The sequence below is a fragment of the Lipotes vexillifer genome, unplaced genomic scaffold (genome assembly GCF_000442215.2).
Source record: "Lipotes vexillifer unplaced genomic scaffold, Lipotes_vexillifer_v1.1 scaffold133, whole genome shotgun sequence".
Classification (NCBI taxonomy): Eukaryota; Metazoa; Chordata; class Mammalia; order Artiodactyla; family Lipotidae; genus Lipotes; species Lipotes vexillifer.
The window spans coordinates 82061-106731 of NW_006795585.1; the positions used below are offsets into that span (position 1 = coordinate 82061).

At 38.5% G+C, this 24671-nt stretch overlaps 1 protein-coding gene across 2 annotated transcripts in view; it reads right to left on the reverse strand.

Moving 5' to 3' along the window:
• ADGRB3 (adhesion G protein-coupled receptor B3) overlaps positions 1 to 24671 on the reverse strand; it is an 800758-nt gene that overhangs the window by 4202 nt on the left and 771885 nt on the right. For both annotated transcript variants that reach the window (XM_007467820.1, XM_007467821.1), the window contains 3 exons: positions 22705 to 23348; positions 12714 to 12749; positions 2950 to 3054 (listed from right to left, as the gene is read on the reverse strand). In XM_007467820.1, coding sequence (XP_007467882.1) covers positions 2950 to 3054; positions 12714 to 12749; positions 22705 to 23348 — 785 coding nt within the window. The remainder of the gene's footprint in view (positions 1 to 2949; positions 3055 to 12713; positions 12750 to 22704; positions 23349 to 24671) is intronic.

Consider the following 24671-nt stretch of genomic DNA (forward strand, 5'->3'; position numbering starts at 1 on the left):
GGGAAAGAGAATGTGTTTATTTTACATTCTAAAAGAGGGAGAATTTGGAGCTGCTGCTTGCGCGGGTGAGATCCTGATGGAGGCACTCACAGGGAAGGGCTGTTAACAATGCCTACCCTTTGTAGGGATTCAGGTGCTGTCCGGGCTGGAGCAGGGAGATGGACTTAATGGTCTTTTGGTTTCCCTTTGATTCCCCACATTCTACATAATTACCATCATTTGCAGGTGCTGTGAGTTAGGAGCCGGAAAAAAAGACGAAACAGACTTTATTGAGGTTTGTGTTTCGAAAATGTCTTTCTCCACCCAATTATGCACTGTTCCATTAGCAATGTGCCACTATGAATTATATGACTGAATTAAGGATAGTGAACTCACTCGCACGTTCCTTATTAATCAGAACTGAATAAGGATTTTTTTTCTCTGTTCTCATGTATTTAGGACAGTAGTGAAGCAGCAATGACAACTATCCTCCCCACTCCTAACCTCCCAAATGATAAATATTTATAAATCCTTTCTAGAAAAGGCAGGCTGCTGCAGAGCTGTGCTGTAATTAGTAGACTATTTTGGTTGTCAGGAAACTGAGATACAGATATTTGTGCCATTAATGATTTAATACCCAGACCATACAAGGGGAAATTATAGTCATATTATAGCAGTCAGCCAGCTGTATCTGTTGCATAAGGCTTTTGGATTGGTAAACATAACTTTCTCTTTAAAAAAAACAAAAGAACAAAATGAAGTTTCTTAAATTTATTTCAATGTTAGCTTTCAACGTTTCAAAATGAGCAGCTAATAAGTTTAGGTCTAATCTCAATGGTGCAATTTTCATTTTCCTGCTAACTAAAAATTGACAGCTTAATATTTGGGGCGGGGGGCGGTAGATGAGAAAGAACCACTCACTACATGTAAGTGTTTTCTCTACGCCTAGTGCTGTGTTGATGATTCCACATAACACATGGTTCCTGCTGTATGGAGGAAAATAGACTGATATACACAAACTCTTTAGAGATCAATGAAGAGTTAAAGTGTATATACTTCTGATAACCTTCATTTAACAAATGCAGATTAAACTATTAGACATGCAAGAAATCAAGAGCGGCCGTTTACTTGTCACTTACCATGCATGACCAACATCATACTTAGTACTGAGAAGAATACAAGAAAAACACAAAGACACATAAATTCTTGCTGTTGATAAGCTAATGGTACTAATCTGCAAGCCAGGATTAAGACCCATACACATATGAAAGAATCACTAGCGTTAGAAAGTGACCCAAAATACCTTAGAGTGACATGTATTTCAGAATGCCAGAGGTTGGGAGGAGTAGGTCCAGCCAGGGCCTGCAAAAGTGTGAGGCAAAGAAGGAATGCCACGCTTGGAGAGGAGAAGCGTGGAGTCAGACAGCTGTCCCAGCTCCAGCCCTCAGAGCTGAGTCTCAGCTTGTAGCATCTCAGGGTCCCACCCGCTTTGGAAAGTGTGAGGATTGAAGGAAGCGTATTATTAATGACTGTTTTTCTATGCCCACATTAGAAGGAGAAAATTGAGGTTCAGAAATTGAGCTTTGTAATTTGCTCAAGATCGTTCTTGAGCTCTCGAGTTCTTAGCAGAAGCTAACTATCTGCTAGAAAATCAAGCAGAGAGCTCTTGCTTGAGCTTTCTTCTACAGATCTTCCTCAACTTACGACGGGGTTATGTCTCACTAAACCCATCATAAGTTGAAAATATCATAAGTCGAAATGCATTCAATACACCTAACCTACTGACCATCATAGCTTAGCCCAGCTGATCTTAAAGGTGCTCGGACACTTACATCAGCCTATAGTTGGACAAAATCATCTACCACAAAGCCTGTTTTATAATAAACTGTTGAATATCTCACGTAATTTATGGAATACTGTACTGAAAGTGAAAAACAGAATGGTTGTCTGGGTACAGAACGGTTGTCAGTGTATCAGTTGTTCACCCTCATGATCTCGGGGCTGAGTGGGAGCTGTGGATCTCTGCCCCTGCCCAGCATCACGAGAGAGTACTGGACCACATCTCACTAGCCTGGGAAAAGATCAAAATTCAAAGTACGACTTCTACTGAATGCATATTGCTTTTGCACCATCATAAAATTGAAATATCTTGTCGAAGCATCATACTGATTTCTGGATGCCCGCTCCAGTGCTCTCACGAATAATGATACAGCCTTCTCTGGAGCTTTGATTGTGCCATGCACATAGTAGCTGCAAAACATCATTTTATTTGATTACATCCTATGCTAGCATTATAGTAGTGGGAATGAGTGAAGAGAATGGCTGCAATCAACAATCAAAGCCCCCAGCGCTGATGTGTATCCTGAAACTCTTTTGTCTACTCTGGTAGACAAAACCCACCACTCTAGTTTTAGGTGGCAACTCTCTCTGTCTGTCTGTCTGTCTGCCTCTCTCTCTCTCTCTCTCTCTCTCTCTCTCTATATATATATATATATATATATATATATATATATATATATACAGATATATGTGTTATTTATATATTAATTTATAATATAGATTATCTATCTATATTATATAGGTTATATATATTACATTTAATGACCTTAAAACACCAGGCATTCTAATGGAAATACTTAGTCAAGTACTTGGAAATTTGAATTAACTGACTTTTAACTCTGATGATAGAAGGACCAAGTGAATTCAGCACATTTTTGATATATAACTAATTGCAATTAGACCTTATAATTGAGAACATTTGAAATATGAATAAAACATTTAAAGACTCTGTCATTCCTAATTGGCCTCTTAGTACATTTCAAAGCACCTTCGGGGGATTATTACTTATTTTTCAGTTTGCCACTCTTGTGTTCCCAAGGCATCTGGGAGCTTCCCGAAGGCAGGGGGGGACAGCTGACATGATGCATCTTTATCATGGCATCAGGCACCAATGAAGTAAAGCATACTCACCAGACTGCTTGTATTTGGTATATCCCGAAATCTGTCCAAAGTTTGAAATTTCTGATTGAGTTCCTGAAACAGTTCCATATGCCTCTTCCTTGTATGCATGACCTTCTGCAAAAGAGAGTAAGACGGCTCTCGTTTCTAATCTGATTTATGCGTTAAAAGAAGAGATTTAGTATTTTGCTATGCTAATAAGGGAAATCAAGTTTTCCAGGAGCTAGAAGGTCTCAGAAGATGCCAAAAATGCAAATGGTTTGCACCAAATCCTTGTCTTATGGTCAGTACTTCTGGAACATGAAGAATTGGCTATTTCTTCCACTTACAAGATTACCAAAAAATAGTTTTCTCCTGTGGGTTCATTAAAAACATAGCAGTCAGTCCTGTGTAAGATTTTCCTCATTCAAAGTTAAAGCTGTTTTACAAAAATTGTTACAATATAAAAAAAAAGTTTAAAAATTTTGACTTATAAAGCACCACAGTCTCTCAGTGTTTTTCATGGGAGATATTACATTTTTATGTTTTATTTCTATAAACACTAAAATCTTAGCTGGCTGTACTAAAGGGGAAGCAAAATCCCAGGCCCTGCCATTTAAGGCTGACTCAAAGTACTAAAGTGTCTGAAATATAATGTGAGATCTAAAATCTTACACTTTCCCTGTGAATAGTGATTGAGCTTCGCAGAAGGAAAATCTGACCCATAGGTTTCACATATTTGTTTACAAAGTGGTACAGAATCTTAACACTTAGAATTCAGAGCATAAATTGTGCGGTTGATGAGCTTCTACAACCACAGATACAAATATATTGATATTCTTCATCCCTGGTGATATACTTCTTCCAACTTCATCATAACGCAACAAATAGAGTCAGAAATAAAAAATGACCTTGGGGTAGGTATAATATCATGAGCTGAATCTTTTTTTGTTACAGAACATTTAAAAGAGCGCTAACAAAGAAGAGTTAGATAATAAATCCCCTGTATTTACAAGTGTAAAGGAGAAAATACCTTCCTCTACTGTGATTTTTAAAAGTTAAAAATTTCAAAGTTTTGGTGGTTCTCCAAGGTTATGCCTTCACGTTTGTGTAAGATTTTATAGTTTTTTTAAGCACGTGATTCATAACTCACCATTTGTTCTTGTGGATTGCATGGGTATACTATATTCATGCCTAAGCTAGGATTTGAACATTTGGTCTATTGTTTTAATTATCAAATATTTTCAAAAGTAAGGATTTGTTTTGAAAAATGAAATGTATCTTTGGAGGAAGATGTATAATGCCCAATTTTCTTCTCAAAAGACATTTGCATAGAACACTTTATCTCCTTGAGAACAAAAACGGCAAAAGAAAAATGCAAATGGCATTTTTAACATATCTTAAAAAGGCTTCTTCTCTCTTAGGCCAACTTTAATTTCCTATATTTAATGAATCTGTGTTTAGGCAATACTTTATTTAGCTAATTCTTCCATTTTCACTAGCCTACTTTCATAAGAGAGAATTCTGCCATTTTAAGTCTTGCTCTACTGGATTATTTCCACCTTGGCTCTTCTGAGCTCTAGGAGTTCGCTGTTGATGAATCAGGTGGGGAAGATGGGAACATGGCACCATCACTGGTGACAGGAGCATGAAACACAGCACCCAGCTACAGAGTGATGGACTTCCCTGCAGTTTTGGGGAGAGTACAAGAAACAGATTTGCAGGGTTTACAGAGAAACACCAGACAAACTTAACTTGACTAGTGATAGCTGATGGGGACTGATGAGAGGGGGATTTGCATAAGCAACGCGATAGAGGGATATTGAGGACCAAGTAGCTGGCAAACAATGCAGTACATTCTGTCCTTAGGGAGGCAAATATTTCCAGCAGCACCAGGTCCTAAGACACTGACTAAAATACGGATTTGTGTTACAAGGACTGCTTTTTTTTTTTTTTTTTTTGCGGAGCCAGACTCTGACGGTGGGGTGGGGATGGGCGGGTCTGATGACTTTCAGGGAACTTGGGACGGGGAGGGGGGAGGAAAGCTTTTAAAAACAAAACAAAACAAAACTATAGTCATCAGAATATTGACTCTGGCTCTAACTGACAAATAGTGATTTTCATGATAACGAGTCTAACCACACAGTTACTTTGTGCTAGGGTGCAGTCGGAGTGATGTCATAGTACTGACATTTCTCTAACGATATTTCATTCTGTCAGTTAATACATATTCATGACATCACATATTGAGCTAAACGGGGGAGTAACAATGGTGTGCAAAATCTGGCAGAGTCCCTGCCCTTTTATAGTTTGAGGTGTAATGGAGGACCTAGGTGTTAATCACATAATAACTCAAATGAAAGTTAAATTAGACTGTGGTAAGGAAAACAAGCTGTGCTGTTATAGCAGTAAGTGACAGGGAAATCTGCTAAGAGGAATCCAAGTGAGGTCAGTTCCCCAATCTTTACATATTTATTTTTAAGTTTCAAATTCTCAAATCAGTTATTCCTGCATCTCTTTCTTGTTCTCTTTCTTCCATTTTATAAAATGCAGAGAATTCCTAGTACAACTTTTAATCTTATGCCCAAATCCCCCTTCCTCAAGGAGATCATTCCTTTCCAAAGAGATGGACTTATTTTCTTCTAAGATGGTTGATACTACTGGCACAGCATGCCTGCTCTAAGGTGGCCCTGTGGTGGGTTTGCTGTGTCGTCTTCCACTTATCTTTTATTTCATCAGAGGGTCCCGACTTTGCACTGGGGAACTGTCCATCAAGGTCTTTACCGTCCCCTGCCAAGAGGTGAGTTTTTCCATATCCTTCCAACAAAGTTCTCTTTTGTCTGTCAGTCACAGTCACTCTCTGTCTCTTGTAACCAAATATCTCTGATGGGTAAAGCATGTTTAATGAAGCAAATAAAGTGTCAAATATATCCCATGGAAATGAGGATACATTAACTGATAGGAGTTTTTAAATCATATCCTGATTGAATGGGCAGTGCCTGATTCTGAACTGAGGGGATTTTATTTTGAGGAGATGGATTGTTAAGACATTCTCAGAAATATATATGGTGGATACCACTATGATATAACCAAAGAGCAGTTTGCAATGTTCTCCGTAAGTTCATGAAAGCTACTCTGAACAATAAAGCTCAATGACCCTGAAATGAATACAGAGACAAAATGAAAAATTTAGATGCTAAAAATCAGGGCCCTTCCTATCTAGAAACATCCTCATGCCAGATAATCATTCTAATTTGAAACTGCCATCTTAGCACAGCCAGAAATCACCACAGCAATGATGGCCTGCTGCTTCTGAGAGGAGTGTCACATTAAGGTTGCCAAGGGACAGCTCATGTATCTGCCATGGGCCCAGTTTGACCTTCCATGCATGATTCCTTCTTGTTCATAAACTCAAGTACATCTTTCTGCTTTTCTTAGTGGGGAAGGATTCCATTGACAAGAAAGCCAGCATCACAGTGAATATTGGATGGTTTCTATCCCAGTAATGTTCTGGAATAAAAACTTAAGCTGCAGTTTTTGTTGTCACAAGTAATAAGGGTTTCCCTTGATTTATTTACTTACCTAAATAATTATTTATTTGAAGCAGTCATGCCTTTGATGATCTTGCTTACCTAATTACAAGTTTTCATGCTTATAAATCTTACTGGTTCATTTTGATGGCTTTTTTTGGATTTTTACAGACCTTAGTGTTTATCTGTTTACATTTTTCTTTCTTTTGTGACCTAAACATCCTGTGTCTCAAAGAAATTGACTTCTGTGACAAAACTGTAACTCATGTGGATTTTCCATTTAAGCAATCAAATATATTCTAATTGGCAATACATATAAAATTCAGGTTCCTTCAGTTATAACACCTTTCAAATATTACAGGCATCTTTTGCAGTAAAGATAAATGCTTGGCAATGCTCCCTTGCTCTCAGATTATTATCATTCAGCCTTTTTCAAAGCTGTATTGAAGCGCTATCCCAAGAAGACCAGCCACCTAACTGCACAAAAGTAGTGTCTCCCGAATAGCTTTTTTCATAGGACTCTTATCTTTTATTTTATACCTTTGTAATTCGCGGGAGGCAGTCTTGGCAGCTTTTTAATTGTTGAAATTAGAGAAAAAGTGATACACTGTAAAACACTTTCATGAAATTTCAAATATTTGAGAAAAATTAGGATGTGAATAAACTTCATGTCTTGAGCTCCTATTACATCCCAGACAATCTCCTTGATTAAATACTTGGGACGTATCAAATCTAACAGCTCTAGGTCTGGACAAATTTGGATTACGATCTTACTTCCATGGCTTTCAAGTTGTGTGGTAAGAGGCCCAAAACCCAACCTCCCTTTAGCCACAGTTTCAGTAGTCAGAATAACCTTGTAAGATTGTTTTGAAGACTTATAAAGGGCTATAAATCACATCACTGGAGCACACAGGTAAGAGCCAGAGTAGCCATTATTATCTTTCCCAATCCTCACAATAACCCTGGGAGGTGGTGGTCCCTATCTCACTTGACTGATTAGGAGACAGCTTGAGAGGCCGGTAAAGCTCCCAGCTCACACAGGTAGTGGGAGGTTGGAATCCATTCTGAATCCGAGTGAATTCTCTCTGCATGCTGCTTGCTGTTTTAGATGGACCCTGCAGATCCAGGGAGCATCCTTTATCAGACCATTCAAGTCTGTGATTATGCCATCTCATTTTTTCTGATGGAAAAGGAGACGAAACAGTCCAGGGTGGGTGAGGGGCCTTCTGTAGAGAGCCCATTAGCTCTGTGGATATTGATCACCCTGCAATGGTCCCAAAGCACTGCAATTCTGGTTTGAAGCCTGGTCTCCTTATTTTGTCTCTGAATACCTCGTGGGCAGTGACTTTGCATCCCTGACACCTAGCACAGTGTTTGACATTCTGCAGGCGCTCGACAGATGGGTATGGAATAAATTAAATGAATGAGATGTCATAGATACATAGGCCTTGGAAGGCCATCATCAATCTTGCCCCCTCTCGTTCTATTCAAGAGGTCTCCCCACTGGAGGGAAGACTCATTTTATTGGCCCCAGACAAAAAGCCTCCCTCTATGTTCTGGTCCTCTTGTGCTCCCTTATTTCCCGTACAAGTGTCTTATAAAGGGCCTGCAGGTGGTTTGAAACAAACTGAAGGTTTTCTCTTCCAAATTCAGAGTCTTGAATCATAGAGTTGGAATCTTTTTAAGCCTGAATTACAGATAAGATAGGCTTTACTATATATAAACTTTTAGAAATGGAAAGAAATTGCTAGAAAAAATTGGAGAATCTCCCAACTATAAACTTTAGATTATGGGGCTGGGAAATCATGTGCTGTTAGGAATTAGAAACCACTTGGCCCGAATTACCTTTTCAGTGTTAGGCGTTTATATAGCTATACTGCCAATGTCTATATTTACTCATATAAAACTAGGTTTATCTCTACTCATCTCACTGCTTTACAGGCTTCAATCCAGAGTGGGCTGTTGAATACTAGTCTGCAGTGATGGGAAAACCCATGTCAAGGAGGCAAGAGACACTGCAGGAATTAAGGTTGACTATCAAATCAAAGCCACATTGTGGGAAGGGGATGATTTATGTACTTTTCTTTGGCCAGAGTCCCAATGTATCCATAAGACAGAACCTGTAGCCATTTGAAATGTCTGACATTACAGTGTCTATTTACGTTTCAAACATGTTTCTAGTTGAATAAATATGTACTCAGGGCTTAAAGGAAACCAGACAAAAGGTCTGAAAAGACCAAATAAGGTGTGTGTGTGTATATATATATATATATATATATATATATATATATATATATATAGTCACTGTCACTCAAGAGTATACTTGGCTACAAATAAATAATTTTGCAACAGTTTAAATTTAGGAGGCTACAAGAGATGGATATAGCCAAGTTTGCAGTGCTCAAATTTTTCCTCCCAAAATGTGCAGATTGCCTAACAAAATGTACCCACTGCTGGGGGTCGGGGACAAAGCAGGAAGGGGACTTTTATGAAAAGAACATTTCTAAGAAATCGTATGCTTTCTATTGATATTTAGAAATTAATTTAAATTTTATCTTCTATGTCATAGCTTAGCTGTGTTCACAGTGATATAAAATCAGTATAAAATAATATTTTATCTTACTTGACTATGTTCTCCCAAATCTTCCAATAAAATTAAATCCCCACAAAGATACTTTGTGATCACCCAGGATCGGTGCCGTCTTATGCCTGCTGCCCACCAACATTGCCCAGAGCGAGAAGCATGGATTTACTGGGAATGGAGGACTCACTAGAAACGTCAAAGGAACATTCTAAGGCGTGTTTAAAAGGCTGCATGGTTCCCATGGAAGAATGTGACAAGGTTTATCCCCATGGTTTTGCAAGAGAAGATACAAAATAGATACCTCTCTCCATGTATTTTTAACATGGAAAGAATAACAATGTCTATTACGGTTTCAGAATGGAGGTTTGTAATAGCATTCCTAAGAATTCCTTGAGCTTCGTCCTCAATCCAAGACAGACAATTTAAACCACCTGCCAAATATTTTTGATTTAACGTATTATTCACCTTAATCCCTAAAGTATTAAAATGCAGCTCATCCTAGCTAGATGTCACCTTGGCTTCCCTGGATCTGTTTGTGGTACTAGTAGGAACTCAGGCTCAGACCCATAAAGCTATCTTTCTTCTGCTCCCCTGCCCTTTGACCCTATGCTCAGTTAAGGATCTGATCTTGACTCTGCAGTGTCCCTTTATCCATTTCCTTTCCTACCACCTCTAGGAAGTGGACCTTCATTTCTTCTTTCTTCAACTAGTCACTTCCTAATTTATATTTCAACTTCCTCGTTCACCATACTATAATCTCTTCTTCCTATTTACTGCCATATTCATCTTTCGGTAGCCCAGATTAGTCCTAAAAATATTCCTCACTAAAAATATACAAAACAAAACACAACAGAAAAGACTTAGCAGCTTTTAGTAACAAATCAGGTAATTGTTTCCATGGTTGCAAGCCCTTCACTATATGGTTTCTAAATTACCCCCTCTGTCTGTGCTTTTCTTCCACAGACCCCATGTTATGGTGAATTTTGACTTGCTTCTTGTTTCTTGCACATGCCACACTCAGCCAATCTCTATGCCTTTTCCTCCTCTGGGAATTTCTACCTGCCATTTCTAGCTCCTTGAGTTATATTTGATGTGGGTAGCTTTGAAGTCCCATGTGGCTATCTTTGAGGTGTTACCTCCACAGTGGTCCATTTTCTACACTGCTCTCTGCCCCAACTCAGATATAGTGCTTGATTATTTTTTACTACAGCAAGCCAGATTAAAAATTCAATTTTTCATCACTCACTCAACAAAGCCTTATTGGATGCTTACGATATACCGAGTCTCTGCTTGGAGCTGGGAATACAAATCCAGTAACAGGTTTGGTCACAGAACATAGGGTCATCCCTACAGTATTTTCTGTGTATTTTCCAGAAAGTAAGAATCCATGTTCCACCATTTTATGACCAGTCAACCTTTTGCTTTCTTTGCTCAATATTGTCTTGGAGATCAGCTCCATGAAAGGGCTCTTCCCATGTATGACACTTACCCACAGGGTTTTATGGATATGTGAGTTAAGAGAATATTGTTATCATGTGTAGTTTCTGGGGAGTGTGTGAAGGGAAGATGATTTCAGGAGTTCAGGAGGCAAAGTTTGTCTGTCACTGACAAAATGCCTGAGTTGGCCATTGTGCGGTAAAGCTTCCTGGGGTTGGGTGAGGGTTATCAGAAAGATTCACATAAACATACTTAATTTATCCAGCCTGAATTAAAATGGGGAGGGGACAACTTGAACTCTTCTTCAAGGACCATCCATAAAGAACAGATAGATTGTGTTAAACGTCTCAATTAGGCCGTAACTTTTCTGAACACAATCTATGAGACATCTGCTACATAAGCATAGTTGCACATAGATGAAGGGGAACACTACTAAATGGTTGCTTAAAAAAGAAGTAATACCTCAAAGACTTTTTCTGGCAAGATTTGACACCTATAGAAATCACGCAATAACTAAAGCAATTAAAGAGCACAGGAAAATATCCAGGGTTGCAGTGTTGCCACTTCCTTTCTTTACCAGCAGATGTTTCGATAATATCCTGGCTGTATGTTGGAATCCTAAGCACAGGAAGAAGGATCCGCTTAGGAAGTCTGCTACCAGTTGCCATAGAGAAAAATACAAATACAAAAGAAAAATAACAATTTTTCTAACGCTCCAAAGGACACTGTATGATTAGATTCCTTTTCAGTGCTGGCAATTACATAACTTTAGTTTGCACTGAGGCTTAATTTTAGATCTATATTTTTACTATATTTTATCACTGATGTCCAGTGGGTTAATTCCCACCTCCTTCCCTTTGTACTAACACAACTGATTTTTTTCAGGAATACACACACACACACACACACACACACACACACACACACCAGATGATCCTCTCTTTTGGCTACCTGAAGAATTACTAGATAAAACCCTAAAATATCTGTCCCTTAAAAGGCACTGAAGAATCTAAAGGTGAAGACTTTTGCTTATTTCTCTTTGAATTTATAGTCCTGATACTTTTACCTTAACAATTTAGAATATAATGAAATATTGGTTCTGTGCCAGGTTACTACAATTGAGCCACATCAGTACTAAAATGTGCCACGTAATCACTGAGGTCAGATTCATTATCATTACTTTGTATCTTGTACAAATACTCCTGAAATATGCCTAAAAAAGACCAATCCTCCTGAGACTCTATTCAAGGTAAACTTAGGACTTGCTCACCATTGCAGTAAATAAAAACAATTGTCTCCCTTTTGATACCTGATGTGCATTACTGAGCTACAACACTCATCTACATAAATGAAATGATGGAATTACGAGTTTCCATGTTCTGGGAGGCTTCTGTAATTTTAGCAATATCAGCTAAGAGTGTTGAGTTCTATGTAAGTATCACAACAGTACAAATATGCTGGAGAAATTGATAATGTATTATATCCAATTATGTCAGCAGGCTATGAATCATATCCAATTATCAAGATGCATAAGTGCATTTTATGTGATGCTCCAACATCATTAATTTTGTGCATAGCGCAAGCTGCTCAAACGATATGATTTCAGTAATTTCTAGCATCAGTATTACAGCAGCAATATAAATTCAATGTAAATTGGAAAATGAACATCTTCGTCTTGTTTATGTCTGTGAAAAAGCATTTACCAAACACAGGAGCACATTGAACCAACACTTGCTATTGGAAAAAAGAGTCTGGAAGGTACCACAGGGAGCCTATGGTACCACTGACTCAAGGCAAATCAGTCCTGAGGAAGCCTAGCTACCCAGCCAAAGTCCCTCACATGGCTCTCTTCACGTCCTCACTGAAGTAAAACAAACACAATTGTTTTAAATGTGAAAAATCAAGAAACTGAAATTCCTACCTCCCAACACACTGAGGGAGGTAAAAAAATTGACCAAGTTCAACTCAACATAAATTGTCTGCTTATCTTAGTGTTTATGAAATGGATTCTTTACTTGTCTGGAAAATCTCAGTCTTAGCATACATTTAAAGCAGTTAGAACTTAAATGTTTTTTCTACAACTAGTTATACAGTAGGGATTTTAATTAAAAATATTTGACTTCTCATTTAATTTAAAAAAAAAGTAGAACTCCTACACAGATGCACAGGGTAATATGTTTAAGTAATTATACACCAACTTTGAATTCAAGTAATTAAAATTAAAAAAATAATCCTTAGACACTTACCTCAAAGTCAAGGTCTGAATATCGTGATTTTCTTCTCTGTTAGATATTTTTTAAAAAGAAGAAAAACCAATAAAGTTATGTTCAGTCATTCAAATAAAACAAAATTTACTGCTTTCAATAAGATAATCCTGCTTCATTGTGTTATAAGTATTTCCTGCACGTAAGAATCTGTGAACATTTTTATGATTTCAAACTATTCCACTCACATTATTCCATTTTCACTTTGGACTTCCTTTAAAATTTAAGAATATAAATATACAATGTATTTCTCTTGGCCTCTTAACTCTAATTTTTTCAATAAGGAAAAAAATTTAGGTGAAAATTCACACAAAACATTCAATCTTGAAGGAGACTTTCGGTCTACTACAGCAAAACTACTTTATAGACACAAAGGGTTCAAAGCTGTGTGGGAAAATCATCTAGCTGTCTCAAGACCTTGCACCATTCCCCTGCAATCTTCATTTCTACCAAATTCTATCCAACCCTCTGTCTATATTCCAAAGTTCTATATAGGTCTCACCCATAAATTTCTTGGTATTTGGTAGTCCTCCATGACAGGAAAGTCCCTCTCAGTGCTAAGCATTAGGAGCTGAAGTATTATTTGTTCTAATTTAGTAAAATGAATAACAAACAGTCTACACCTCAGCAGGACATGGATATTGATGTAAATACCTCACTATGCCTCTGACTCTGTTAAACAGTTCCCGAATCTAGTTACAGATAAATATGCCTTGATAAAATCAGGAAACATGATTAAAATGAAATTAATGTGATTATATAATATTAGTGCAGGGAATGTGTTCTAAACATCTGCTCTAAGCAGTCACTTGATTCTTAGAATGGTTAGCTGTAGAAGGAGATAACTGATAAATACAGAAAGAGTTCACCAAATTGTTGGATATCAAAAGTTTCCATACAGGCTTTTTTTCTCTCTTTTTTTTTTTTTTCTTTTTTGAAGAAGTGGGAATGAAATACAGGGGGAATTAATAAATATTAAACAACATGTAATATCCAGGAAGTTGGGAAAATATATAAACCTTTGGACAAACTTCTTCTGTTTTATTTTTTCCTTTTCTCCCATCCCAAGAGCTATAGCATAAACTTCAATAACCTACGAGGGAATCATATCCAAGATAGGTGAGAGATTCTTGTAACTGTTGAGTATCAGGAGAGAAAGAAAGGAACTAGTGCAGTTTACTGGAAAATATGACTAAATTTCTCCAGTGAGAGTTAAAATCGTCACTATAGACCTGGAACCTTCCTAGGTAACCAACCCCCCACAAAGCATGTTGCAGTAAACAAAAAGAAACATACCCAAAGAGAGATTTTGTTTAATAAAAAGTTTAGAAGTTCTGAAATCATCTGATTTTGGTGGGGCTGCTTAAAGAATGAGAACCGCGTCTTTCAATGCCGCTGTGGAGAGCGCTGAGAAGGGGGCTGCTTTATTCAAGGGAAAGTCAACCTGAGCTCACTTTGCTCCCTGTGGCCAGCATATCCTAGGCCAGCCCTGGTGACATCCTGCAAGAAGAGACGTGCGTGGGAAGCTGTTTAACCCAGCCCTCCTTTGCCGTCTCCCTGCCACTGCTGTTGTCTGACTGTGCTGTGTAACAGCCAGGCTCCAGCACACTGCAACCCGCTTTGCTGTGAGATGTTAGACCAAATGTCAGGGTTTCCCTTCTGCTCTCGGACGCTTTGCCTTCTTGGCACTGTGACTCAGCAGGACACTTCTGTGAGTATACGTTAAGCAAAATTCTTTCCTAATACAGCAAAATTCAAGCATGGAAGCAGTGCTAAGCAATTATTAATGGAACATGAGTCTCATGCTGCGCATTCCATTTGAAAATAGTGAAACCTAATGAAAAAGGTTCAGTTAGTCAGCAAAGAGGCCCATCCACTGCATGTGTTGAGGGCTTCTCCATTGCAAAGGTCCTAACAGCCATGTGCTACCTTCTTCGTTGAATGCAAAATTGTGTTGCCTAAGAACTGGAAATGTGGATGGATGCATATTGCTGAAGGGTCCCGATTTCAGGCACAAGAACAAAAGATAGGAACCCAGAGGAACGGCAGAGATAGATTCTCCCTATGAGAGCAGATGCCACCTATGCGGATGTGAAACATGGAAAAGAAAGCAGATGTACCCCCATAAATAAGTTTCTCTCTCATCTATTCACTTTATTAAAATCACATTCTAACCTAAGAGTATATAGCGGAACTAGCAACCTTGAGGGATTAGACTAGGAAATGAACACGTGAAGCAGATTTCAGTCGAAACAGCCGAAAGATAGTTGGGGGTAAGGTGAAGAGGTGGGCTGGAAAATACAGCAGTGAACACTTAAAGATTAGAGAGTGGAAAAAAATGTGGCGGACTTTGAGAGTCCAAGGGAGATAAAATGTGCACATTATTCATATCCCCACAATCCTGACCAAGTGTTCAGACCTTTTATAAAGTGCTTTCACATTTGAACATGTTAACTGCCCTGTGGGATGGTTAGGAAAGTACTATGCATTATCCCTGTTTATGAATGAGGAAAACCGAGAACCAGAGGAGTTCAAATAACTTGCCTACTTCACCTGGGTAGTTATCACATGGGCTGGGATTCCCACTCAGGTGTTCTGCCTGAAAACCCTGTGTTTTCTCCGCTGTTGCTCAGTAACTGCTCAGTGGTGTAAGGGGTGATGGTTCATAGCCAAGGTAGTTTGCTGATTGCCCCTAGAACTCATCAAGAATAACATTACGGGATACAGTTAATCCCAGGCTGACAGCAGTGGGACCGAGATGCTCTGCAAGCATAAAGCAACGTCAGGCAGATGAACTTTTACTTGTCAATTATATTTTAAAGGAGAAAAAAAGCATCGATATGGCACTTATTTGAGAGAAAAATCTGATGGCAATTTACAATAATTTGTGTCAAATAAAATAACTTAAAATCATTCTAACACGAGATAGTTTATGAGCCATGATGCAACACAGTGGCAGACTTCACTTTCATGATGGGTCTTCCATCACAAAATCTATTTTATCTTAAAGAAGTATCTGCATTGGGAAATCTGTGATGGAATGGAAGGACCAGAATGTTAACTTCTGTTTATCAGTTCCTCATTATAACACTCATTATCTCTCAGTCTGTTTTGCAATGTGCTGGAGAGTCTTTCAAAGCTCTGAAGTCTGTGGAAACTGTGACTGACTTACGTGCTCATTCAAATGTCCCTCTGAGCTCTCTGGAATGTTATTGTAAGGTAGGAAAGTGGTTAGAAAGAATGGTTATATGTTTAAAAGATGAGAATCAATGAAGAAAAGTGATCAAGTCATAACAACTTTTATGATAAGTTGATAATTGAAGACATGCTACATACAAATTTAAAATAAGCCAGGATGGTGTTGACATATTTTAGGAAGATATAAGTCCCTTTCTCTGTACATCCCCTAGTTCCCAAATAACTTGATACAAATCATCCTTTTTGTCATAGTAGGTGACGTTTCTTTTATGCTCTTTCCTTTTCTTAATTTTCCACTTAGAACTCACCCCAACTTCTGTTCTGTCCTCAACATTCCACTAAAATTCTTGTTGTCAAGGTCTAGGATGAGCTCTATCTGGATGGTTTCCAAGGTCAATTTTCTCTCCTCATCTTAAAGGACTCTCAGAAGCTTTTGAAGGTTAATCCCTTCCTCGTCTCTCTCAGCTTTTCCTTTTGTTTTCTTTTCCTCCTTTTTATTTGCTCTAGTTCTGCCAAGTCTCCTTTGCTGGCTCTTTCTCTTCCCCCTGACTTCTAAATGTTGAGTTCCATAGTTTTCTTTTTTCTTATATTCTCTCTTGGATGAAATCATTCATTCCCAGGGTTTTCAATACCATCTTTTAACTTGCAAACACCCTTTTCTTTCCCGTTAGAGGAAATGTTGCATATCTAGTTGGTGAAGCCAGGCATTTAGGAGTCACTCTTCAGCCCTCCCTGCCTCTCATCCTGCACATCAAATCCACCAGCAGTGCCATCTGTTCTATATCCAAAACACATCTTAATTTGCCCTCCACAGTTAAAGGCATTCTTACCTTTTGTGTGGTTGACCTCAGTGGTCTCCTAACAGTCCTCCAGCTTTCTGCTCCACTTCTACTACCTCTCCCACTACCACTGGATCCTAATCCTTTCCATTCCAAACCATCAAAGTGATGGATGGATGGATGGAGAAATGATCATGACAGTTGCTTAAATGTCCTCATTTTTTTCTTTCATTTTACAAGGTTCTGCAATATCTGGTCTCTTCTTCCTATTCCAACTCGGTCTTAAGAAGCTTGCCCTGTGCTACATGTGTCTTCTAATCCTATGAGAATATTCCAAGCTCTTTTCTGCCACAGGAACTCTTCACCTGCAATTTCTTTTGTCTGAAACACCCCTGATCCTTCAGCATCTCACAAGCCATGTTCCTCCTTAACTTCATTGTTCATCCTGTGGAGCTTCAGAAGGCCTCCCAGATCACCTCATCTAAAGAAGCCTGTCTCTCACACTCCATGGTTATTTCCCAGCACAGCACACTCTTTTAGATTAATCATTTGTTAACAGTTCATCATCTGTCTCTTCCATAGTGTTTATTCACCACCGAGGCAGGATCCACATCTGTCTTGGCCACTTTTATATCCCTGGCATCTATCAGAGGGCCTGGCATAATAGTAGACATTCACAGAATTATTGATGAAAGATTGAAGGAGCTACACTATGAAAGCCAAACAAATCCAAAAGAATGACTTGTATTTTGGTTGTGTTTTGTTCTTTTTCTCAGGAATACTCCAGGAGAATTTGGATTAGCATGTGGGCTATATACACAAAGAAAACCATTTTGAATAGATCTATTGACAGCCAAGAGGATTGAGACCATTTAGAAGAATGCAGGCCTACCACTAAGAGAGAAGAAAATTCTTTAGGATTACGTCAGAGTAAGAAAATGCACACCAGTATGAGGCTACTCAGAGGAATACGTAGCAAAGTTGTGTATAATGGCATCTGTCCATAGTGAAGCCTTGTAGAATGATGAATAATTTTTCAAAGGGAATACTTCATTGTTTGTGCCTTTGCAAATTAAGTTGGACAAGATACTAGAAGATTCACAGTGAGGAATAAATTCCATGGACTACGAAATGTCAATGTGACGGCCATTAAAAGTTTCCATTACAGACTGAGCAATGAACCCACTCAAGGAGAAAGCTTTGATGTCAAATCCATTCAAAATATCTGTGTAAATGAAACTTGAGAATCATTAATTTTGAAAAATGAGTTATTTGAGCTAATTTTGCTTGTACGCCTGCATAAAAGACAAAATTTCCTAATCCAGGAGCAAAAACAAAACACTGAATAAGGGCAAGCATTTCTTTCACCACAGCTACATGAGGAAACAAATTTTCAAAAAATAAAAAGATGCTCTGCCCAATGGTCAGTCCTACAACGGTTTCTGTTAGTGACAGAAGTATGGCCATAACATTTTGTCTAATTTCCTGAATACTGACCTAGTACAGCAAACAAATTTCTTTACTGATATTCAAGATATAATGGTAATGAAATAATAATCACACGACCTTACATCTGAAGTGCCCCTTACAATGTTCAAAGGGGTTTTCACATACATTATCCAATTTGATGTTCACAACAGCCATAAGGGAAGCACCTGCAATGTGCCACTATAGCTAAAATGTTTTATCTTTCAAAACCATTATGCTGAGAGCTCTATAATTCATGGCCAGAGGAAAACTGGTGTATAAAAAGTTAGCCTAGAATGGTGTCCCTTTTTACCCATTTATACATTGAGAGAGATTTATCTGAGCATGTTTAGAGATACACTGTTAAGTTATATCTGAATGTTCAGAAAACCTGGAGTAGCAGAACTTGGTTTAAAAAAGAAATTGTGCAATTTACTATTTAACTCTGTTTAGTTATAAGAAAAGCTAAGGCAAAGCTAAGCTAAGCACTTAATGTGCTTACATTGGAGCAAAGTGTTTCACAGGAATCCCAGTGATGGAGGAACTGAGAAGCCACAAAAGGGACCACGAGGGAACCCAGAGATTTGCAGGAGAAGGGGCTACTGTCCACCCCTGCCCACCAGGCTGGACAGACATGGGGAGATGACACAGCGACCTAAGCCCAGGGGCTGAGGCACCTGGCAGATGTTGGAGGCCCTACAGAACAGCTAAGGAGACATGAGGTACTGCCCAAAGCAGAAAGAGGGGGTAAATACCCTGGATTCCTTCTTTTCCCCAGCCTCCAATCTCTCACAGTGTTTCCTAGTGGGCAGTCTTCTCACCCAGCTAGGAACCTGTATCAACCCCGAGAGACACAGGGGAAAGAGGGTGAAGGTGGGCCCTGGACCTGCACACAAGTTGGGAAGGCTTTGAGTAAGGAAATGTGTCCTATTTAGATCTACCAGCTACAAGCCATCGAATGTTCCAATAAGTCAAGACAAATATTGACCTATCTTCTTACACTGATATATCTATAATTTTTCAAAAAGTAAATAGAACCACAGCCCAAGGTTTAAACTATTGATATATCTCATAGTGCTCAATGGCTTGAGAATGCTGATACTTCTTTTTTCCCCACTTGCTTCACAGTACCTGGTAGTTTTTTGCTTTATATACATACCATGCACTCAACACATTTTGCTCATTAATTGAAGGTGAATGACTTAAATGTTGATGACAGTGTTAAGCAATTAGAGGACATCTAGGACTGAAGCCATTGTGAGACATTCTACCATGTGCATATTGCAATGAATCCCTAATTGTGGAAATCTAAAGTTTTCAGAATCGCTTAACAAGTCCATTCTGGGAATGGATACAGTTCGGAAAATGGCAGATAACATATTACATGAAAGAAAGACACAAGATAATATTAAGACGGGAGAGAAGCTGGAAATGCTTTTATGCCAAAAAACTTGATGCATTTATTAAACTTTCTACGCTGGATAATTGGGGGTTAGCTGAACAAGCTGTCCTGGAGGTTGGAGCCTTTTCTGCTGGCACTGCCTTCAGGGTTGGGGAGCCTCCCTCTTGCCTTGTTGCCTCCTGCTTATTTGAATAAATACTTCCACCCACTCTTTGGTTTTGTTTCTTTCTCCTTTGACTCTTGTTTTTCCTGGCCTGCACTCTTCCTCACAATACTGAATTCTGGGCTGCAACTGACAGGTTTTACCCTCTTCTTTTTCTTCTCCCACAACTTCCCACTTTGTCAAATTGTGAACACCCACTTCTGTGGAGGCAACTTCCTGAATTACTAGGAACATCTTTTTATTACATCCCTGTAAAGTCCCTGAGGCATCTGGCCGTCCTCTGCCACCCCTGTTTCCCAGGCAGGATGCCCCTGTGGTTGGAACCTCCCTTCTCACTCAGAGAAGACTCAAATTGTTCTATGGCCCCATGGCTGCCACATAGTCACTCACTTTCATCTCTGTATTGTCTTCTAGGTCTCAAGACACCTCCCGGCTACTGTTGTGCACCACAATCCATGTAGATACTCTAGTCATCTTTCTGCTTTTCCTCTACTGTCAGAATATCAGCTTGCCTGCTTGTTGACTGCAGACAGCGTGTGGCTCACTCCACCCACAAAAGAAGCCACACCAGACTTTATCTGGCCACAGTCTTATCTCCAAAATCTGGCCACCACACTTCATGGCCACAGTCTTGTCTCCAAAATCTGCTAGCTGTATACATCTACACTTCATCCATTTCACATCTTTATTCCATAAGACCAAGTGTCTGTCCAGGGTTAAATGAACTTTATAAAGTTACTCTCATGCTAACGTTCAGGCACATGACTGTCTCTTTGAGACAGCGTAAAATTGATCAAGGCAGAAAGATTCCGGTCCTAGATTTGCTGTGCACTTACTCTGTGATCTTGAACAAATGCCTTTACTTCAAGGATTAGAACAACTTTTCCATCGTCCAGAGGTGTCGCGAAGATTAATTAATTCATGTTTTTAAGGTGATTTGAGGATCTGCTAATGAAAGATGCTATATAAATGCTAATTTTTATTATTCATTCCCACATCTATATATTCAGCTGTCTCCTAAAATGGTCACCCTAAGCAATTACTAACTATTAAACTCTTTGAAAGAATGAAAATGAGGAACTGAAATTTCATTCTGAATCCTGAATTTTCTTCCTTTTCAAGATGTAAGCCTTGTGATTTCTAAGTCATTTAAATGTAGATCTTTTGGCTGAATCACACTTATATATGATGCTTATTCTTAATAATAAGGATATGGAGATTTGGAAAAATTACCACTGAACAAAGCAGGACTCAGAAATTCAGTCTATTGTTCAAGCACATACAACCTATACAATATCAAACCCAGCAAGGTTTTAAGCCTTTTAGACGTAAAGCATTTTTATAACAAGCAAAATATTTTAATGCAATTCCATTCTAACCCCTCTAGCACATTTTAAAGAGCCATTCTATGTAGAAGACTCCATATGGTCTTTAAGATTATTTACAGTGTTATGTTATTATACGCACACTCACTGAAAATTCTTGTAAAAACTTCTGTGATTTTGCATAAATGTTATGTAGTTTGTGCTTACGTGGTCATTATTTTAGTAGACCTGCTAGTCTCTGGGATATGCAAGTTAGAGATGGAAACAGTGGCTATTCAGCTGATTCAGAATGATTGGACGCTCTTGTCTACAGGGAGCTCCAGCCACTCAGGAGTGAACTTGGACTCACTGCCCCTATGCCTTTGGTTCCAAAGAATGATTCTCCTCAGAAACCCTATTCTGTTTAGGTCTGATCTACTGATAGAATTTAGGGATTTATCCTAGATTCCCATCTAGGGTAGAATTTCCTCAACGCAGCTGGGAAAACCCTCAAAATTACACCGCACATCAAGTCACTCCAGCCTTTCAGGGTGTCTCTTCATCTTGGCATCGTAGAAGGCACAATCTTGTGGGAAGAAGGAAGGGGCAATTGCCTCTGGGCACTTTTGAACATTAGAACATTATCAGCAAACTTCTGATGGAAAGAGTAGGCAACCGATTATATTGTCTTATGAAATAATCTGTTATATTAAGACAATTGGCAATACATATTAAAAAATGCATATATTGCATTGTATATTGAACATATGCAATATATCAGCAGTGGGTTTACAGCAAAACTTCAAGACAGAGGATATGAAAGTCACATACAAAACAGTTACAGGAGGTATGTCAAAAGAAAACTAGACATTACTTGTCTTACTTGACTTAGATCTTACTTGATTAATTGTAATACAATATGAGTGATATTGATACCTGTTGACTACTCTTTACATCACTTTGTGGGTAGAAAGGAAGCTGAGGGGAGCTTGCTTTTTCACAAAAGCCATGTGGTTTGACCTCAGAGTCCTGACTCTTGATCTGCTTGATGTACATCCCTCCCAAGAGTTCACAATTTAAGACCAAAACAACTAGTGGTCATAATTCTGTAAGAGCTAAGAAAAAAAACATTTCCTCTGAAAGATATCAGTCTAAGGTAATAATAAAGTCTATAATCAGTGTAATGGTAGATCTCATTGAAACATTCCAATTTTGTTATTTTAACAGCTGCCTTCACACAGAAAACCCAGACCTTGGTTAAAGTTTGTAGTGCCATCCAGAAACTACTTTAACCACCAAAAGACTTCTGTTACCCAAGAAACATCAGGAGGATCTTCTGTTTGTTTAGGAGTGCTCTACTTGGTTCCCATTATGACAGATAGGTATCATTTTAATTTTAGAGGGTTCATTTAAAAAAATATGACCTCAAGAAAGGGGATTCTGATGCTCTACTGGAAAAAGCATATGTCCAGAATCTTAAACACAACATACCCCAAATTCTTAGACAATATATAACTACAAAAGCTAATGTGACTCTTCTCCCCCAGTGCAGTGCCCCATGAATCTATCTATCTATCTCTTATCTATTAATCAATCAATCTATCAGTCTATCATCTATCTATCTTTCAAATATCAAGGGAAGGCTTGTTCCATTGCTTACTTCTAAAGAACTCATTGATATCGTTGATCCAGTTTCACTTCTCGATAATCCCGCATTTTCATCCAACTCAGAGGCCATGAAGTTCTTCACAGCTGTGCGAGGCTCAAAGGGCAAATTCTGCATATGTTCCTGGGGTGCGAGATGTTGCTCTAAGTTCATATTGAACTGGTCCATGACAGGAGGATTCATGTTGAATTCAGGATTCACTTTGTAGTGCAATAGCCTTTCGTGGGGCAGGGTTTCCATGCCAATATTCATTTTGCTTTCTTCTTTCATTGATGGCTGGGTATTAACAGAACTTCTGGGCATCACAATATAGTCACTCTCCATCATTCTTTCTTGAGGATGGACGATGTCCATATCCGCCCCTCTCAAATTATCATCCGTACATAAGTACACAGTTCTCCGCAACTCACTATTCTCTTTTTTCAAACATTGATTGCCCAGCTCATTCATACTCATGGGCATGTGCAGACCTGTGGGTTGCTGAATAATGACTTTGGAAATGACGTTTCCAGGCAATGTTGAATAGCTTAGCCCTTCAGGGTTTGTTCCCTTTTCTTCTTCATCATCATTTAGAGAAATCCTGGAGAGGGTGCCTGTTATTGTTGCTGCTCGGCAAGGACCAATATCCTTGTGAAGAACTGTGAATTTGAACATAAAAGTAAATAAAAGAAAGTTAATGCACACTTATCGATTACTATTGTATTCTGTTATCCCTCATTTTACTAAACATTTTCTTTAATAAAATAAAAATTATTAAAAATTACATATCTATTTTTTGCACATGGTCTAAATTACTCAGTCACTCTGTGTTGATTCTGATATGCTCTTATAGTTCTCAGGCAGCCCACAGATAAAACATATGGGAAAACTGATGAACAGACTTTCAAAAATCTCAGTGCCCTAACCCTAAATAACTCAGCCTAACTTTTCAGGGGAAAGGCAGATTACCAGAGAAAATTTCTCCATCAGTCTACTGCAAAGGGCTTTATAAAATTATGGATATATTAAGAAGAGTTTGACTTTTTCTTAAAGGGTTTTCCCCTAAAGTATTCTACGAGTTCTACTCATTAAAATACTTCTTGAGAGAGGTAATCAATGAGAATTTCATCTTACTACATCAGAAATCCCTTCAAAAATTATGCCCATTGAAAACTAATGAGCATTTATCTGTGAAGTCCATAAGGTCAAGTAGATGCAGGGTTCAGAAGTATTTATCATCTTCAGTTCCATGCAGGAAAAGTAAGGCATTTTTAAAACAGGATCAATCCATAAGCTCCAACGCCCTTGAGGGGGTATTAAAAGTGCCAACTGACTTTAAGCAGAAAAAAGCTGTATGAGTCTCTAAAAAAAACCTGTATGATAGCAGAAAAAAACTGTATGAGCCTCTAAAACCTCCATTCCATTTTAAGCCTGCAAAATAATGACTTAGAAAACTTAAAAATGCACGATAACTTGTAGTAAGAAAGAGAACAAAATGAAAACATAAACCACACCAAGGAAAAACCAATCAACAGAAGAGTTCAGAATTCTTTATTAAAATATAGTTTAGTTTTTTCTCTATTTTGCCTCTCTAGAAGGAAGAAAATCATATTTTATGTGTAATGGAGGCAGAATGACTTGAAGCCTGCTTAGTTGTGGGCAGCTGTCGGTTTTGAGGTCTGAGAGAATGAAATTCTGAAGACGTTTTCTCGGTCATGGTGGTGCTGAAAGCACAGAGAACAGCACTGTGTGCAAGCTGGTTCAACACAGCCTCCAAGTGCTGCCCTATCAACAAGCAGAGTCATTGCCATTGAATGTTTTGTTAGGCATAGGTAGCTATAACTATTTGTTTTTTTATCTCCTCATGAAAAGTCTCAGACATATTCAATTTTACCCATTATTATCCAGTTTTCAAATAGCATCCTAATTATTATGCATTAAAGCAGAGTTTGCAAAACAGAAGATTCTGAATGTCTTTCCCT